Source organism: Zosterops lateralis (genome assembly GCF_965231275.1).
Source record: "Zosterops lateralis genome assembly, chromosome: 7".
Taxonomy (NCBI): Eukaryota; Metazoa; Chordata; class Aves; order Passeriformes; family Zosteropidae; genus Zosterops; species Zosterops lateralis.
In genome coordinates, this window is record NC_139767.1 from 5321974 (window position 1) to 5341718 (window position 19745).

At 51.3% G+C, this 19745-nt stretch overlaps 2 protein-coding genes across 3 annotated transcripts in view; both read right to left on the bottom strand.

The window, feature by feature from the left end:
- Positions 1-1341: 1341 nt before the first annotated feature.
- LSS (lanosterol synthase) lies at positions 1342-10159 on the bottom strand. Its single transcript, XM_083865690.1, has 20 exons — positions 10042-10159; positions 9852-9960; positions 9346-9467; positions 8938-9034; positions 8044-8179; positions 7752-7860; positions 7337-7455; positions 6832-6929; positions 6697-6724; positions 6058-6114; positions 5803-5874; positions 5064-5114; positions 4758-4907; positions 4323-4419; positions 4035-4140; positions 3744-3809; positions 3260-3340; positions 2800-2970; positions 2407-2485; positions 1342-2320 (listed from the first exon to the last, which is right to left on the bottom strand). Exons 1-20 carry the CDS (start codon positions 10118-10120, stop codon positions 2150-2152), a joined length of 1998 nt encoding a protein of 665 aa, XP_083721816.1. The 5' UTR covers positions 10121-10159; the 3' UTR covers positions 1342-2149.
- Positions 10160-15059: 4900 nt separating this feature from the next.
- Positions 15060-19745, bottom strand: part of DIP2A (disco interacting protein 2 homolog A) — an 80148-nt gene continuing 75462 nt past the window's right edge. For both annotated transcript variants that reach the window (XM_083864808.1, XM_083864807.1), the window contains exons 35-38: positions 19486-19560; positions 18738-18912; positions 17324-17447; positions 15060-17018 (exon numbers count right to left, since the gene is read on the bottom strand). In XM_083864808.1, the coding sequence (XP_083720934.1) occupies positions 16766-17018; positions 17324-17447; positions 18738-18912; positions 19486-19560 (627 nt within the window). In that variant the 3' untranslated portion in view covers positions 15060-16765. The remainder of the gene's footprint in view (positions 17019-17323; positions 17448-18737; positions 18913-19485; positions 19561-19745) is intronic.

Genomic DNA, 19745 nt, shown 5'->3' on the forward strand with positions numbered 1-19745 from the left:
ACAACAAGGATCAGCCGGCCACGAATCTCCCCCAGGGCCCTGAAGGGTCTCTGTGCCCTGCCCACGCCGGCCCCGGGCACGGCTGTGGGAGGGCAGGGGCAGCCCCGAGGGCAGGCAGGGCTCCCTCCACAGCCCGTCTGAGCGCTAATATTCTGTTCTAGATAGAGGTGTCCAGCTGAGCAGTAAAATCGCCCCTGGGCCAGGAGCTTTCCCTTGTTGAAGCAAAGCATCTACATGGGGAGACTCTCATAGTGTGCCATTGACGAGGAGGGGTTATGTCAAAGCTTTCCCTTCCCTGCCACGTTTGTAATGGAAATTCTTGGCACCGTCCTTTTCTTCCCATGTACCCTTAACTTTAACTTGTATTGAGCAGTGAAGATGCCTTGTTCAGCTTGCATGGAAGACATGGGGGAAAGAAAATAGGATATCTTTCCCATGAGCCTCATCACATTAAAGGAAAATTACATTAGTCCTTTTCTTTCTTTTTTTTTTTTTTTTTTTTTTTTTTTTGTGGTGCATTTCAGTATTTGGTCTTTTTAAAATTATTTTTGACACTCAAATCTTTCACTTTATTAATAGAGTAGCTATAGGATTTAATTAAAAATCCTTAATTGCAATGTGAAACTTATAAATTTGGAAGATGTCTGGCCTGGTAATTTTTTTCTTATTTAAAAATTCCAGCTGGAATGAACAAATCAGGTAGTTTCTGCACTCACTCCAGGGACAATTTTTACTGAATTTTAAGTTGGACAAAAATATGGTATTATGTTGTACACTTGATGATATAGCAACAGCTTGTATGTTGGAAATCTGGGCAAAAAAAGGTTAAATTTTTTCTACTAAGCAGCTTTAGGAGATGAAAAATGCAGAAGTCATAGCTGACCCTCAGCTCTCCAGAGTCTTCCAGAAGAATCCTGTTTGTGAAGCATGCTGGAGACAGGCTTCCATAGCACATGAGAGGAATCCAGATCCCTTGTCTCCCCCATGGCTGGAATTGCTCTCCTCCCAGCAGAGGGCTCCAGCCCCTGGAATATCTCTTGGTCTCCTCTGGATTTGCTCTAACAGCTCCATGTCCCTCCTGTGCTGGACCCTCATGAGTGTAAGCTGCAAGGATGAGGGAAGTGATCATTCCCCTTTAGTGAGCTGCTCCCTTGATTATATTTTTCTGGGGCTAAATGCATTAGAGGAGGCAGAGGCTCCCAGCATGGTTTGGTGGGAAGGGTGCTCATACACGTGAGGACAGGCAACCCAAGCCACAGGACATGAGGCCGCTGTGCCAGCTCCCCTCTGCTGGGACAGACACTGGTAGACAGAAACGAGAACAGAGTGGAGTTCCTCTTGCATCACCCATAGCAATTTATTATCCCATCTGACCTCCAGCTCTGACAATGACCTGTGAATGCCTCACAGCACCATGGCCTGAACTGGGGGAAGGCTGGAGCCCTGGAGCTCAGGCTCTGCCATGATTCCAAGCACCTCAGGACTTTCTGCTTCAGCTGCCCCTTTTCCAAGGGCTGGTGGTGACTTCACGTGGGGAAGCTGGATGCCACCAGCTGAGGGACAGAACAGTAACAAAGTTAAGCAAAGCACTCCTTTTCCCACACATCTGGGTGAGGACAGGTGTCCTTCCCCTCTCAGCACGGGCTCCAGAGCAGAGCACGCAATTCCAAGGCCATCAGTGGCACCCACAGTACAGAGGTCAGCTCAGCAGGGACTGTACAGTGCCCAGCCCTGCAATGGTGGGCACAGGGGAGACCCCAATTCCCACACTCTTGTGGGATTATAGACAGGCAGCCTGTGATGATAAAGGCAGCCTTGCAACCCAGGATGAGAGTCTGTCCAGATGTGGAATACAACACAGCTTGGCAGCTTCGTCAGATCTTCAAAATGGTCTGAAAAGGCACTTCACTCCCCATCTGGGGATGGAGAATAGACCTGGAAAAAACCTTAAAAAGGGAATGTTTAGAAGAGGTTCAGCAGCAAGCAGAGGCTCTGCAGTACTGGTGCAGCACTCCTCCCTGGCAGAGGCAGCAGTCCACATGGTCAGGTCAGCACTGACACATCCCAGGCAGCACACACCGCCACAGCCCCACGCAGACACTGGGATCCCAGACAAATCCAGGGCCATGGCATCCCCAGAGTCCCAGGTTCAAGCAGACAGGGCTCCCTGCTCCTCCTGCCCTGGCCCAGCTGATGCTCTGGCCAGAGGGCTGTCGGGATGCAGGTGGCAGAACCGCCCCAGTGTCCAGATGGGGAAGATGTTGCGGTAGGCAGTGTAACTGATGGCACACGACTTGTTGAACACCCCAGCAATGTTCTCCTGGGAGACAAGCAGAGAGCAGAGTGGTATGAGTGACAGGGGACTGCTGCATGTTCAGGAACACCTTGGAAAGGCTAAAGATGTACCTGAGGCCAGTCCCCGTTGGGCAGCTGCTTGTCCATCAACACTTTAATGCCCCTTTCCAACACTTTGATGTCAGGGTACCTGCAAAGCACAAGGGAAATGTAGGCATCTTTATCCAAACCATCTGCAAACCTTCATCCACGTGCCTGGGGAACTCAACCACCTCCAGGCTGCCCCAAGCTTGCCCCAGGCATGCTGAGTGCTTTGGGAAGGGCTCCCAACAACCCCAAGGCACTAGATATTATGAATATGGCACTGTTTTCCCAGGCTGGAGGCCTGCAGTCATGATCAAAAGCTTTGCTTTGCACTGGGTCACACCAGCCAGGCCCAAGGCCACCCAGCCCAGCTTGCATCTCTTTTTCCTGAGCACTGGGGCCAGCTGGGGCTGCTCTTACCTGACAGCCATGAGCCCAAGCAGGGCCCAGCAGGTGTTGTGGATCTGTGACTCGGCACTCTGCACGTACGTGCGCTGCTCGCAGGACTCAAAATCCTCTCCCCACCCTCCATCTGCCATCTGCTTGGAGATCAGGAACTGGCAGGCCTGGGCCACCTCTCGGCACGCAGTCCTGCAGGGATAGGGGCCAGAATCAAGACAGGACTGGGGACAGAGAGTGTTTGGATGCCCACAGTTCTCAGCTGCAAAGAGAAGCAGTGCCCGTGGCTGGGACTGCTCCAAGAGTTTGAGGGTCAGGCAGTGAGTGCCCTGGCCATATTGCAGGCACAGGATTTGGGAGGAGCAGTCCCTGAGGCAGGAAAGTCCATGCACAGCCAGGGCATCCACCCAGCCCCACCACAGAGTCCTTCCCTGGCCCAGGAGGTAGACTGGGGCAGGGCACCCAGACATCCCCTTCTCACCCATTGTGGTATGTGTGCTGCATGCTGGCAAATGCCTCCAGACCAAACCAGGTGCCATAGGTGAAACAAACCCCCCAGCTCCTAGAAGAAAAGGAGAGCAGCACTGTCAGGGGGGTGAGGCCCCAGGGAGAGGCAGGCTGTAACACAGCTGTGTGCACGGAAGAGCAGAGCCAGGCACAGAGCTGCAGCCTGCCTTCCCCTATGGCCCAACCATGCCCAGTCCCACCAGCACCTGCTCCCAGCTAACTTCAGTGTCAGCAGAACTGGGAGCACAGGAGCTGGAGCCACCCCAAACTTCTCTGGTCTTGTGCACAGCACAAGGTACCTGTTCTACCTGGGCTGGAGGGAGAGTAACTGAGAGCAAAGCACAACAGCTAGAGGAGGTTCCCTTCCACAGATCCTACCAGCCCGGAATGCTTTTCATGATGATTCCTCTCACACTGGGGTAGCCAGAAGAAAACTGGGTGCTGGGAACACCACTTACCCTTCCCAGGACCCATCTGCTCGCTGCATCTTGCGGCAGAAATCCAGGCCCTTCTGCAGAGTCTCCCTGGACAGGAAAGAAGTCATCCACTTCAGAGGCAGCTCAAACTCAGTGTCTGCTTCACTGGGGGCTCCATCGGCCCCTCTGAGGCTTCGATGGGTCCCATTATTGGAGGGAACAAGAGGCAAGAGCATGCAGACAGGCAGCTACATTGCTCAGGAGGCCATGGCAGGCAGCTTGGGACAGTGAGCCTGTGTTCTCCCCTGCCCAGCTCTCATGTCAGTGCCTCACCTGATCTCCTCAGCTCGGTGCTCAGGGAACTGGCTCTGGAAGTGTCTCAGTGCCTGCATGACAGCTGATGTGCACTCCACGTACGTGTAGTCAATCATGATGTCACCTGCCAGCAGGCAATGGGTGTCAGTGCCACAGCCCCTGTGTGCACAAGCCTCCAGGCTGCCACCCTGTCCCTCAGACCCAGGGCACTCTGATCCCCTGTCAGGTGCCCACTGGGCAGGGTGAGCCCAGGACACTTTGTCCCTTCACAGTGGGCAGGACAACCAACCTCACAGTTCCCCTTACCAAACACCTCTGAGGGGTTCAGCAGCTCCAGTAAGTGACCTCCTCGCTTGGTTTCATAAGTGGCAAAGCCTCCATCTGAGTTCTTCATGCTCAGCAACTGCCCAGACAAGCAGAGAGAGAGTGGGACAACCTCATGAGCAGTCCATACTACTCTAGTCTAGCTCCAAGCCAGCTGTGAAGACAAAGTCAGACCTACAGGTCTACAAAGCTGGCAGAAAACCCAGGTTCCAAATCACCTTGACAGGGAGGCCCAATGCGGGCCATCACATGACATTAGGTCACACAGGCAGCTCTGAATCACAACAGAATGTTGCCACACCAGGTCCCACAGTAGCTCAGAGCTAACTAGATCTAATACCAGATCTAACAATTCCTTGGGCCTTGGCTTCTCTTACAGTCCTACATGTCCCTTGGCATAATTTTTGCAGCTCTTACCACATTCACAGCATCAAAGAGGCGCTCAGGAGGCACAGGCTTGGCTATGAAGGGACACTTCTCCTGCAGCAGCATGACTGCCTTCAGCCCCTCTGCTGTGCAATCTGCCACGATCCAGCCGCAGTCCCGTGTGCTGAAGGGGAAGCCACCCTGGAAAAGGGGCAGGGGGGCTTAGGGAGCAGGATCACTTGCCCTCACCCACTCTATTCTTGGAAGAGAGCAGGTGCTGCCCCTGATTCCTGCTCCCTCAGCCCAAATCCCTGCCCCAGCCGTGCATCCTCGAGAGACCAGTGCCAGCCATCCTACCTTGTTCATATGGCGGTAATACTTCTGGTAGTCAGGTGGGTTCTCTGGGATCTGCAGGAGACAAGGAACAAGTGAGGGCAGCCCGGAGGTGCCTGGCTGCAAGACCATGGGCTGAAACCATTGCAGGTGCAGGACCATGTGGAAGTGGATAGTACCTGCCTTCCACTGAGGGAAGTAGACAGGAAAGAGGTCAGCTCTGGAGCAGGGTGAAATCACCTTTTGGCCTGTTTTCAGCAGGTGTTGCTAAAGTCCCCTTTGGGAGCTTGCCTGCCAGGGAACCATCTGCTTTCAATGCTCCTGATGGCAGCACCATGAACAAGACCCTTGCCTGCACATGCACCAAGCTGCTGGTGACAGTGATGTTCACCTTGAGCCACTGCTGGCCTGGCCAGCAGGAGCTGAGCTCATACAGCCACTATCCAATGATCCTGGGTTTCCCAGAAGGGGTGCATCAAATGTGTTGGTACCAGACAAGATGAAGGGCAAATAAACCTAAGCTTTCAGTTTTCCAGCCTCTCTAAGCTCAGGCAGACAACCCAAGCACCCCTGGGCCTTGCCACAGTCGTCTCCAAGCTTCAAAGATGGTTCCCTGAAAACAGGGAGTAGAGAACAGGAGGCTGGGCCTGGGACTTTGCTAGTGAGCCCTTCAGAAGCTCTCTTTGGGAAGCAACAGATGTTCTGAGCAACAGCCAAGCCTGCACAGCCAGTGTGTGAGACACCACTGACCAGCTCTGCTCACCTGAGAGAACTGGAGGAATCCATGGGCGTTCTGGAGGCAGGAGGTGAATTCAGGCATGTCCTGGGCTTCTGCCTAGAAACAGAGATCCACAGTGAGCAGCCAGCACGGGGCTCTAGCCAGACTGTTTTCCCAGCTCAGTCACAGGATGCCAGGCCAGAACAGAGCTCCAAGGGGGTGCACAGCAGGTCCTCTGGTGTTTGGGGCCTAATGAGGCCATTTTCCTAAGGCAGCACGTAGCACTGAAGGGTGCATTACCTCCAAGAAGGCTTGGATGGCAAAAGCAGTATCCCAGAGCTGGGATCCGTTTGTGCCCTGGAAGAGAGAAAATAGTGAAAGTCAGGTGCTAGCAGCAGCCTGACCCAGCTGTGGGGACTATGGGAGAGCACATCCCTCCCACATTTTCCCAAAAAGCTCCCTCTACCCTGTTGTCACCCTGCACCACAGCTGATGTGCTGGCATAGAGATGACAGATGCAGCAGGTCAAGGGACAGGAAGGGAACATAAAATAAGACAGCTGCTTCAGTCTGCTCTGTGCACAGCCAAGGCAGGAGATGTGCGTTAAGGAACAGCAGGACACAATCAATGGCTCTGAGAGAAGCAGAGCTCAGCCCACATGCAGATCAGGGGCCTGGCTTCCTCCTGCCCTTCTTCCAGGACTCATGAGGATGGAAGGAACACGGGCCTTTCAGCTCCCAGCCACAGGGAGGGAAACTACCAGGACAGACAGTATTCCCTCCTGGCACAGCTGGGAGAAGTGGCAGTGAGAAGGCCACCAGGCACCAGAGGTGAGACACCAGGAGCTCAGGCCTGGGATGAACACGCTATCTTATTACTCCATGGGCTGCCCCAGCACACCAGGGTCCCTTCAGTCACAGAACTCCTACAGCACCTCACCTGCATCTTCATGCCGTCGAGGCCAAGCCTGTGGGAGGAGAGAGCACAGTGCTGCAGCACAGGCACAGTGGGAGCACAGGAGGCAAGTCAGGAGCCGTGGTGTGCTGTGCCAGATGGGACACACTCAGCCCTTACCAGAGATAGTCAGGGATCCTGGAAACATGCTCCTGAAAAGCTGGGGAGTCCTTCCCTTCCACGAACCAGCGAACCAGCATGTTGATTGTCTTGGAGATCTGCCAAGAGGAGCATTGTTACTGCTCTGGATGGAGCTCCTTCCAGCCCCAGAGACACACATTCCCCCCACTCAACACAAAGCCATCCAGAGGTTGTCTCGGCCTTGATCCCAATGGCTCCACTTGTAGCATCCCCCAGCACAGCTGAGTTAGTGGGACAGGAGCCATGAGATTATTCCAGAGCTTCCTCTCAGATCATTTCCCTGTACCTCAAGGAGAGACACTCCTCACCAGGGCCACAGCTGTGCCCATGCCCTCTGCATCTCCTGTGCCCTGTTAGCCTTAAGCTCTTGAGCATCAGGGGCAGCAGGATTTGAGCATGATCTGGTGATTGTTACATGCCACAATTGCACAAGCTGGTCCTTACAGAACAAAGGGTGAGATATTAAAGGATTAAAGTGTCTTACTGGCCCGATGCTGATGCACTTGGTGAATTTATCATCAGCCTTGATGTGGTCATACAGCTCTGTGATGGCTCGCTGCCTCAGGTGAGTGCTGTGGTGAGCTTCATACACATTCATGATGGCTGCAGGAAAGAAAGGGACATGCAGTGAAAAAACCCCACCCTGTGCGGCCACATTCACTTGCTGTGGCAGGCTGCACCCCAACCCACACAACAACCAATCAAGCATCAGGATGGAACAAAACTGCCCCAGAGTGGCCTGAGGACATGGACACAAGGCCCTGCTGCTCTCAGGGAGGGATCACACAATTCCTGTCTCCATCCCAGCTGCAGGGCACACACCAGCAACTGGTAGTAGACCCCAAAGATCTCTGAGGGTACAAGGCACTTCAGTATCCTCCCAGCAGCTCTGGACTCACCGTAGGCAGCACCCAGCAGCCAGCTGTGTGGGGTGTACACATCACAGGCAGCCACGTTGTTCCTCTGAGCCGGCCAGTCTATGCTGCCGTAGTCCTGAACATACAGCTCCTGGCACGAGAGAGCAAAGGGCAGCCTGGGGTAACACCTGGGGCAGCCACTGCTGGGGGCTGCCTCTGCTGCCTGACAGAGACCAGGCAGGTTATGAGAGCTGCCTCTTGGCAGGCCAGAGGCTGGCTCACAGCACAGCAGGTGCCCATGGAGCCACGTATCCTTATCCAGCTCCTTCCTCACCTGCCGCAGGCTCCGGATCAGCTCGTCCTCCTCCGCTGACAAACGCTTGGCGTAGCAGTAGCTCATGGGAAGGTAAACCTGGCGGCAGTGGCACCACAGCCGTGAGGGATGGGCTGGAAACCATGTGGGAAGCAGCCTGATTGCAACACAGAAAGTGCTGCTGTGAGTAACAAGGAAGGCCAAGGGCTGCTGGAGAGATGTTGTGTGGAATATCCAGAGCAGTGCATGCCTCCCCTGTCCCCTGCACTAGGGGATGTACAGATAGCCTGGCCCTGCTCAGATTTCCCCTCCAACAGGGATATTCCCTCCTGACACCACTCCAGGCCCAGCTGACACAGGGCAGGGAGGACCTCCAGCTCAAAGAGGAAGGAGAGAAGCCAGTTCAGTCACATGGGACATTGAAGGCAGAGGTCTGGACTGACAGTTAATGGCATTTGCAGACAAAGCACCAGCAGCCCTTGGTACTGTGCAGCCCCTGATTTCCTCCAGAGATAGTGTCAGACACTTTCCCTCTCTGACACCCAGCAGCCCTCTGAGTATTCAGAGAGGGTACAAGCAAGGGTTTAGGGCTGGCAGCCTTACATGTGGCTGCCCCTTCCTGCTAGGGTCCAGTTCTGGCTGCTGGAAGATACTGGTGGTGGGCAGGGAGCACATGAATGTGTTAGGGATCCTGTGGGAAATACTAACAGGGCTGCACTCTGGCATCTCCCTTGGATGCAGTGTTCACTGCTATCCACCTACTGCCTGGCCTGCTGCTGGCTCCCAGCAGCCTGAGCACCTCCAGTTCCTGGCTGTAGCTGGAGTTATCCCAGCAATCACCAGGGACAGTTCTGGGTCAAGGCTGGTGGCAGGACTGACACCAGCTCCTCTCTCCACCATGAGGGGGGCACGTACCACATCTCTGGGAGAAGCGTGTTCATTCCCTCCCAGCTGTAAACGTTCAAGACAGCCAGCCAAAACTTGCCCCAGGAAGGGATTCCCACAGCACCTCCTGCACAGAATAGTATCAACTTTCAGGGTTAACACAGCCATGCCACCTCCCAACTTTCTTCCCCATCACAGGGCCCACTTCTCCCCATGTTTGGGAGCACACTACTCAGGCTGGGATACATGTCCCAAAACAGGACAAGCAGGCAATGGTACAAAAATGCAACACAGCTTCCCATCATTAAATGAAGATGCTGTTGTCATGAAAGGCAAGTAAGAACAACAGTTTTTCCACTCCCTGGCAGCCCCCAGTGCTCCCTGCAGCCTTCAGGTCAGTCCAGACCTCTCTCACCAGTGCACCAGCCCATGGCTGACCTTTGCTGTGCAGGTTGACACGGGCCCGCACAACGTCAGGGTCGTCTGGTCCAAGGCCCAGGATCCTCAAGGCTACATAGTTGAGGGCTGTGCCAAACACTGTTGATTTGTCTTCCACGTGTCTGTCAGGAGCACATACAGAAACACCACGTCCATTAGACAGCTATTGCCATTAGCCAGACACAAGCCACTGCACAAGGCTGTCTTTGTTAGGGTGAAGTGGTATGCCAGAGGTAACTTTGGAAAAGAGGGACCTGACTAATACAGGAAGAAGCATTGCTCTGCACGACCCTGTCACACATGATGCTTTAGGATATAGTGCCCCAGAGGAGATGCCATGGCCACCTCTGTGACAAACTGTACCTGGAGTGCTGCACAAGCAAGTCCAGCCACCCACAGCTATCACAGGTCCTGACTCCCCTCCTGAGCCTGGGCAGACCTGACAGCAGCTCCAGCTCCTGGACCTTGGAGCTGCCATCACTCCAAGAAGCATCTCTGCTACTCACAAGCCCCAGCCTCCGTCCGGGAGCTGCACAGAGCGCAGGTAGCGTATCATCTCCTTCCGGAACCCCTCGGGCAGCTGGATTTTGGCCGTGTGGCAGGTGATGAGGAGACCTGGAGGGAGGACCAGACAGGCCGGCGCTGTAAACAGCCGAACCCCGGAGCACTCACCCGTGGGCAGGTGCCCAGGCCTACCTGGCAGCAGGAACAGCGGCCCGCCGTAGTCGCCCGCCCAGTGCCCGTCCTCAGCCTGCAGCGCCGCGTAGAACCGCATCCCGTTGCGGGCGGCCTCCCGGGCCGAGCCGGCCGCCGGCAGCGCCTGCAGGGTGGCGCCCTGCGGGGAGACGGGGGCAGCTCAGCGGCGCGCCCCGGGCACGGCCCCGCCGCCCCGGCCCGGGCCCCCCGCACCGTGTCCAGCCCGAGGCTGTGCTGCTCCAGCGCCGTCTGCGCCCGCCGCTCCCCGACATCGCTATCGCCGTCGCCCAGGTAGCGCCAGACCTGCCGCCCGCCCTCGCAGCGCAGCCGCCAGGCCGGCAGCTCCGTGGCCGCCGCCGTGCGCCAAGGGCCGCCCCGCCGCCGAACCGCCCTGCCGGACACGGCACCGTGACCCGCGCCCGCCGCCCCGCTCCCACAGCCGGGACCCAACGGGACCCCGCTGCCACCGCCACCGCCGGGATCCCCCCGCTGCCTCCCGCCACCGCCGCCCCGCTCCCACAGCCGGGACCCCGCTGGGACCCCGCTGCCACCGCCACCGCCGAGATCCCCCCACTGCCTCCCGCCACCGCCGGCACTCACCCGGCGCCCGCCGCCATCGCCGGTGCCGCTGCAGCGCCGGGGCCGCGCCGGCTGGTCCCACATCGCCTCACGGGCGGCGGCCAATGGCAGCGCGGCCCGGCCCCGGCCCCGCCCCCGGCCCCGCCCCCAGCCCGCCCCATCCCTGGCGCCCCGCCCGCTCCCCCAGGGGTGCTGCACCCACCACTGCCCGCGACAGCCGGCCCGCCCCTTTGGGGGGCAGCGCCAGCCCCTAGAACGACTCTCCCCACCTCCGAGTATGGTCCAGGTGTGTGGTTTCCATCGTTAATGGAAATAACAAGACAACGCCGGTCCAGGCTGGGTGCCCGGCTGATGAGGGACGGGGGATGTGTCCGGGTGCGGTGCCAGCCGTGGGCCAGTGCTCCCTGACCCACCTGTGCTCCCGCTGTCCCCGTGCATCCCCGCTGCCGGCACCCCCCTTCATCGGCGTCCTCAGCTCGGCTCTCCCGGGGTGCCAGGACCCGTCAAACACCCGGCCCTGCCCGGGTGGGGATGGGCGTGGGCGGCGGGGCTGGCCCCCATAAAACACTCCGTTTTGCTCTACAGGTGAGTCAGGTATCGTCACTGTGAACCCTGCCTTGGTGCCTCCAGCACGGCTGGGGCAGTGTCACCTTCAGGCAGGTAGTGCCGTGGGACAGTAGTCCATGAGGAGATGGCAGGGCTCCTCCTGCCCTGTCCCGTCCCAGTGATGTGTGCCATCTCTCTCCTAACATCCCCAGTGTAGCATAACTGTCTCCCCAGGCCAATGAGCAAGTGGGTTTCAGCCCTTCAAAGCCCCTTGGCTCAAGAAGGCTCTCCAAGAGGAGGCACATAGGGATTGCAAATCCCAGAGATGCTGTACTTGCTGCTCCTATGCTGTTGGAAGGCCTGGGTGGAAATTCAATATATACTTGTTTAAATGCAGTGAAAAAATTCCTTTCAGCCTTTCAGAATGACCTGGCTTCCCTCTTACCACAGAGGTGACACCAGACCAAGCTGAACTGGCAGAAAAGCCCCTCCATGTCTGTGCAGTGCCCAGGGACAAAAGAACTACTCACAAATGTGGCACCCATCAGCACCCCGGGACAGAAAAATGCCTATTAATACTTATCAATAAATGCTTATAGTATATAATACACACTACAAGTTTAAGATACTCCTCTTCTAGCAAATAGCTCTTCACTCATGTCCAGAATAACGTCAGGGATTATTTGGAGAGGACACAGTACTTTCATCTGGGAATTACAGAATTAATTAGGTATTTATTTCATAAACTAGGCTCAGGTCACTCACTGGTTTAGCCCTGGCTGTGTTCAGTAAGAGCAAAATGTCTTTTTGGGTGGTTCCCCTGGAGGGAGAACGGATGAGGATAGTATCTTTGATTTGTCTCATCCCACTGGTCCTCACTAGGGAGAGCTGTGGTGCTTCGCTTGAACAGTTTATATAAACAGAGGGAAGTCTAGAAGTTCACTGACATGGCTTAGCAGTCTGTTTATTTTTTGTTTAAGGAAAAAAAAATTGTCATAATGAGACATAATGTCCCTCAAATGAGGTTTATGCAAATATCCACTTGTCCATGGATGCCAAAATCTTAAGATAATTTATGGTAATATTTGCCTAAGGGAAGTGATGGAGGATGAAAAATTTGGTTTTATTTGTCAGTCTCTATACAACTCACCTGTACCAGAAATTTTTAATAATTGCCAAATTCCTGTTACTTAGGCATTGTTTTCATCCACGTTTCTCTGTGTCTGAACTTCAGCTGGATTCAGGCAGGAGCTAGCTCACCTCTGGCTGCTGTGTTTGTAGGTGCCAGGGAACCTGCTCCCTGCAAAGCTCCTGTGTGTGCTGGGACTGTGAGTGCAGCCATGCAGAGGCAGTTTATTCACCCTCCCACCCAAATTCCTCTGCTTTGATTACTTTCTTTGTCCTAGTTCAATGACTACTGGCTTTTGTCTCACGGTCTGGCAGAGCCTGGTGCCACACACAACCGAGAGACAAAGAAACAAGCTGGCTTTTCTCCCCGAGCCTGGTATGAGGAGCCCACATTGTGAGGGACACAGGCAGAGGGCTGCAGTGTTTTGCTCAGCCTTGGGCACTGTAAAACCCTCTTGCTTCTTTAAACATATCAGCCCAAAGCTCTGGGCAAGGAAGCCCTGACTCTGTGGAAAGGAGCCCCAAGGCTGCACCCTCCTGTTTGAAGATCAGAACATGAATTTTTAAAGTAACAGAAGCAGCTCTTTGGGCAGCACTGAAAGCACAGCCCACACCCATATCCAGACCTCCTGGACTGTGACAGGCTGGGTTAGGGATGATCCAGGCCAGGAGAGCAGTTCTTTGCCAAGGATATGAGCCTGGACACGGATCAGGAAAGTCGCTTGGAGCTGCTCATTAGCAGAGGCAAAAGAGGGTCAAGGTTTCTGGTATTCACATCTGATCCTGTTCCTCCTTCCCATCCTATCAGCACATCATTCCAGATGATCACCCATAAAATACAAAAGTCAGAATGATTTGGGGTGAAATGGACAGCAGGAATCACTAGGAAAGAGAATTTCAAGACTGTTCAAGTTCTGATCTGTCAAATGCTATTTTTCTGTTCAATTTTAAGGAAAGGTCACTTTCCAGCATGACATTAGAAAATGGTTTAAGGAGATGAGCTAGGACCTTGTGTCTGACTAGAAAAGGTTTGCTTTAATGAATTTCTTGGCTGAGGACTGAGCTAGAGATCTACCAGATCAAATTGCTATCAACAGTAAAATGCTGTCTCTTTCCTGCTGACAGAGCCTCATTTCTAGCCAGCTCTTACAGGAATGCAAGGACTCTTGGAAAATATCAAATAGTGCAAAATTGCTGGTGAAGTGTCTCCACACTAGAAACACCACAACCTAAAAGCATCCTTCCTGTCCCTGCTAGTCCCACCAGAGTACAGACAACTGCTGTAATTTTGCTGTTGCAATGCCCTAAATGCAAGAATTTCAGTGCTCAAGTAAATATTTGGAGTTGATATACTCAACCTTAATGCCAGGGAAATTATTTTTCCCCAAACCAGTCTTTGAGCCTGTTACAAAAGCTATCATGAACTGATGTAAGGAAATGATCAGTGTAGATGGGTTTCTTTTACACCAGTATGTGAAGAGCCTGGTTCTCTGCAGTTTCATTCTTTGCCTCTTGTGGCTTATACTTTCACTCTTCTGGAGGCAAATCAGCATCTGCTTTTCACCTTTTGCTGGCAACAAAGCTCCAGCATCTGCCCAGAGCACTGAGGAAGTCTGACAGGGCTGCGCTACACCCGATGCTGGTGCCTCTGTCCTGCAGGGCTTCCCTTGAGCCAGTGGGACACCAGGAAGCCCTGGACACCCTGGGAATCCTGGATCATCTGGGCAGCTAGTGAGGAAAGGCGTCCCTTGGTTTTATTGCTGCACAATGGGCTCTTCCCATTGCCTTCCCTGCTCCTGAGCCAGCCTCTGCTTCCCTGCTCCCTGTGCTGGGAGTCTCAGCAGCTGGCAGGGTCATTGCTGTCTCCTGTGTGTGTGTCCCAGGCAAAGTGTACTGTCTATCCTTGCTTTGGCTGGAGCTGCCATGCCATGCCACCCTATTCCATTCCACCTCATCCCATCTTAACTCCCCTGGCTGGCAGGGACATGTTCACCTCCTCAGCTGTAGTTTTCCAGGGCATCCTTGGTCCTCAAGGGGATCCTGTGAGTATGGCCCTTGCCCTCCCCAACCCTTCTCACACCCAACACCTCCTCTCACTCTCATCTTTCCTTCTCAGGGGACAAAGGGGTCCATGGGACTTACTGGCACAAAAGGGGAGAGCCTGGAGAGAGAACCTGACAGTTCTGGAGAATTTCAGTAATGCAGTGGCTGCTGTGGAACATCATCCTGGTCCTGCTGTTTCTGCTTGTGCTTTCCCTTTCATCTAGTGCTTTCTCCCTGGCAGTCATCAGCCTCATCTGGCATGAGGCCTCGCTCTGTCCAGCTGCTGCCTTCTGCAATGTTTTCCAAGGGCATAAAATTCGGTGGATGTCCAGCTGCAAACCAAGCAGGGACATGGTCAGTCTATGCCTGGAGCTCAGAGGCCTGGAAAGACTCAGCCATTCATGGAGCATCTTAGTTGCACCATGGCAGTGACACCGTAACAGCCATGCCCTGCCAGCCCCATGGCAGTGATGTCATCTGTGACATAGTCAACACTGTAGCTTGGCAGAGGTTCAAAACAGGAAATTCAGAACCATCCAGGCTTTACAACTGCTTCACCTGCAAAGCAAGTGTGGTGAAACTTTGCATAAAAACTCTTAAGGCATTAAACTGTCTGTAATGTGAGTGAGAATTGTGCTAAGCCAAGGTTTTGACCTAACAGCTATCAACAGCTTTCAACATGTATCAAGTCAGATTGGCAGGAGCTGTTTTGAAATGTTTAATAAGCTTTTTGTTTTAAGATTTACTTTACAAGGCAACTCGTATCACTTTCATCAGTATCTCAATACAAAAGTCTTACAATGCTTTATTTGCTAAAAAACTACAACATGGAACTGGGGGCTAGGGAGTTGTCTCCTTTTGCCAGCTGTTTTGCTAGGAGGGGCGTCCCACAGCCCGCTGCTGGAGGCTGCTGGACTCAAACAATAAGTTACACAAGTTTTGTACATAATTACAGTCAGAGTAGGCAGCTGTATTATACACCACAGGTAAACACCACCAGGGCCCATTACTACTATAAATCTTGAAGATTTCAGGGTTTATTTGACCATAGATAAATCTGATCTATCAGGAGACTGACATCCATCTTTCTTAGGCACTGATCCAGGCAGAACTGCCTTGCAGAAAAAACTGGCTCTTTTGCAAACTTGTGCATTATTAAAAAATTTTTGTGTAGCTCTCAAGTCTTTAACAAATCTATAAAAATAATTATTTGCTAGCCTCGTGCCTACCTTCAAACACAGAATTATTTGAATAACTTCATATTCTCTTTCTGCATTAAGTTCACTGCAGTATTAGATCAGACAGAAACTTCAAAACCTTAATTACTCCAACTGTGACTCAACCAACTGGGTATTTTAGCCCGAACAAAAGACTTTAAATACAACTCCAAAGAAAACGAAGTGTGTACCACAGCAGCTCAAGCTAACTAACACTGAATAGGTTTTCCATGGTGAGGAAAAAAAAGTTACTATTTCAAGTTTTAGCATAGAATATTTAGGGAGAACATTTTGTAAGCCTATGCTTTGTAAACATTTATACAAATCATTCAGAGTGGCTTTGGAATGGATTTTCAAATCCTTGGCATTATGCAGGGCAGAGATTTACAGCTAACACTATGGAAACAAGGGACTTTGACATGGAGTTGGAAGACCAAGAGCACTGAAGGCTCCTGCATCAATTATTTAAAACTGGGTATTACTTTGTATTTTATTATAAAGTTTATAGCATTACAGAGTCCAGTATGGCACTGTAAGTAACCTTGTTACAGTATTTGTTTTTGCTTGGTACAAAAAAGCTGAACAGCAGCATAACTGTTACATTTAATCCGGGATCAGAATGGGTTGGCTTCTTCTGAATAGGGATGAGTCGGTGATGTAAAGTAAGAAGGCTGCATTTTTAAATCTCAAATATGTGCAAAATTCCTTTCAGTAGAGAATGTGGTAGAGGTGTGTGCAATGTTGAAGGTTATGCCCCAACCCCGACACTGCCCATATACTGCAGTCCCGTGGAGGGTGAACTCGGGATGGTTACTCATGCCTTTGGGGGCTGTTTCCAGGAGTCCTCCTCACAGCTGGTGTTCTCTCCCCACCCCACTCTAGGTCCTTTTATGCAGTGCATCAAGTACTGACATTCATAATTATTCTCTCCCCTCTGCCCCACCCCCAAAAATAAAATTGGTCCATGATAGCTCAAATAAGCTTCCTTCAGGAATTCCAGTAAACTCTCCATCCTAAGACAGCTGTGACTGTTACAATGGGTTTACGAAAGCAAATGCAATCTGGGAGACGAAAGGCTGTATGTAAAGAGAAGTATCTCCATTTTCCTAAGGTCTTCAACAGCTTTTAAAAACAAGAGCATGGATTCCAATGTTATTATGAGGAAAGCCCCTTGGATTTTGGTGCTTTAGCCTTGATGTGATTTGCTGTTTTCACATGTTGTAGGCAACATAAATAGGATCCAACTGATCAGCTAAGAATCCATCTCTCAAGTGCATCCGTTGTTTCTCGCCACGGGAGTTGATGGGAATGACGCCAGGATCCACGATGACCACGACACCCACAATGAGATAATGCTCTTCCAGCACCACGTTCGTCACCAGCGCCACCAGGTCCAGCGCCTCCTGCTCGGAGCCTTCCAGCTCCACCACCACCACCAGCAGGTTTGTCCATGTAAACACAGCACTGTTGGCATAACACATGTGTTAATGGGGAGGAAAAAACACATGGACAAGTTAGTAAAAGAGATTATTAAAAGAAAGACAAGATTTCCTAGAGCTTACAAGTAAACCCAAATGCTGTGAGGCTGGAGAGGACCTACAGCCAATGATATATGTAACTTATTAGGGCCAAATGGGAATAATAGGCATGAGAAGAAATCCATGAAATCCTTGAGATGTGTTTACCATTCAGACACAGCCAAGGAAGTTACAAGTTCTTTTGCTTTAGAAGAAATAAAATGATACAGAAGAATAATGCTGTGTTCTTACCATTCTGCAATGCTCTTATGTGCCCTGATTACAGAGGTCTCTATGTCGATGGGGTGGTACCTCATTCCTCTGAGCTCCAGTGTTTCATCCAAAGAGCCCACCACATACAAGGCATCGTGCCTCTCTGCAATACAACACACACATTTCAACACATCACAGCTACAGGACAAACTGGTCACTTGTATGTGCTTATTCCTGATGTTCTAGGATGTTCCCAGTGCTTCCCAGGGGAAAGAGTCTATAATACAAGCTCTAGTATTTGGAGAATTAAGAGCTCATGTAGCACTTCTGCCTATGACTTCAAGCAACTGAAACCACAATGAAAAGAATTGCTGGGTCATTCAGTTCTGTCCTTTCTCTCATGTAATGTAAGCTCTGTTCATAAACCCAAGCAAAATCCACCATTAAAGCATCTTTTTGTTCCACTATTCTTACCAGAGAACTTTTCTTCTCTGATCAACACAACCACTTTTCCAATTCCCAAATTTAACTTCTTTTTTTTTTCTTTTTAACGCCAGCTTATACCCACCTGTCCTCATGTCAACAAAATTCCACTCAGCTTCTTAAGATCCCACAATTTACACAGTAAGAACAACTGTGTCCTCTTCCCAGCCTCAGCTTTGCCAGGTTAAATAAGCAAAGCTCTCCTAGACCCTACATGAAGGACACACTCTCCACATTCATCCTTGTAACACTGTTCAGTTCAATTTTGCTTTTTCTTTGTTAACTGTTTTATAGTCTTGCTCAGTTGTGTCACAGGAGGTGAAAATCATGCTGGGAAGCTGTATTTCATGTACACGGTATGTTAATTCACTGCACAAAGCCTCTTAAAAACTAAAGGACAACTGACATTGTTCCATGGTGATAAAAATCTCTGTGATATGTGATTTTTCAGAAAGCTTCAAGGCACAAAAACTTATTCAGTGGCAGCAGTTGGGACACTGACGTTATTCATGTAGACGCCATCGTTCAAGTCCAACCACAGAAAACCAGCTGTATGCATTTGTTACTAAATTACAAGCAAAGCTCTCCTTTCCTTAGAATGCTCAGAGATTTATTTTTTTAAATATATGATAATCAAGAGCTCTATCTACTTTGCATTCTGTCTCAATAGAAAACACAGCAGATGGAAGATAAACTTTTCCCAAATTTAGACATTTTGGCTTAGATCAAATTTATTTTTTATACTGGAAAGTTTCTCCTCTACACCTTTAACTTCTGAAAGACTGCAAAATCACTGGTGTCCGTGCATGTCCTGAATCTGCTGAATGACAGAACATCTCCTACTTAATACTCAGGAGTTTTCAGTGGTGGAAGTCAGCCTAAACTCACTGGACAGCCCAATCTTTGGTGGCTCAGCTTGCCCTAGGAGCCTCACACAAGTGTCCCCGTGGGTGCAGGTGTTCCCTCTCACCTCCACTGGCATCAGTGAGCTCAGTCCTGCGCAGGAAGCCCAGGTAGCCGGTGCGAGCCCACACGGTTTGGGTGTCCCCAAAACTGAGGCGGGCAGTAAAGTGATCAGCGTGCAGTGCTTCTTCTCCATACACCGTGTAGTAACCAGTAGCATTGTGTGGGCTACTCACCCAGATCTGTGGAATAAACCAAATCCAAACTGGAATAAACATAGCTTATTTTGCCTAGGTTAGTTGATTTTAAAGATCTGTTCCACTGACAATTTTAACTACTCCAAAATGACAGTTTTATTGAAATCATTAACTTCTGATCAGAAAAAAGGAGTTTTATATACATGTAATTGGGGGATGGTAAAGGACATGAAAAAAAATGAACCAGGCATTTGGCTTATTGGAAAGGAACACCTGCTAACCTGTCAGCTGGGCATCTTGTTACACAACAGAAGACGCCTATAAAATAAAGGTTAAACCAAGCAGCAAATTACCTACTGCTGCTGCCCACTGATGGGAGTACATCCCCATGTTTTAGCTGCTGGGCAGACACAAACTAGTGCCCTGGTCTCACCTGGTGCTGTGCAGCCACATGTGCAGCAATGCACACAGTGCCAGCTCTCTGTGGGGTTCATTCATGTGCACACCAGGGTCAGCCTGGCTGTCCCATTCAGGGCAAGGAAGGCATTTATCTAATGGGAGGTATCAATGTATCACATCACTGCTGATAAACACAGTACAAGAGCACCAGATCTTTACCTCTCCTAAATGTGAGTCTCCCAGAGGTCCCTTGGTTTCTGTGTGTGCTATGATGACCTTTACTCCTGGAAGAATCTTGAATAAGAAGCAAACAGAAGTTAAGAAAATTAATTCCTCAAAAGATAAGTCAATCAGAAGTCAACAGTCTGTGCTTCCCTTACTACTCCTTTCTGCACCACAGATACCAACCATCTCTTCCTACCACTGTTGTTTAACTTGTTAAATAATTTTAACTCTGAGCAGCTGTTTTGCAGCTTCAG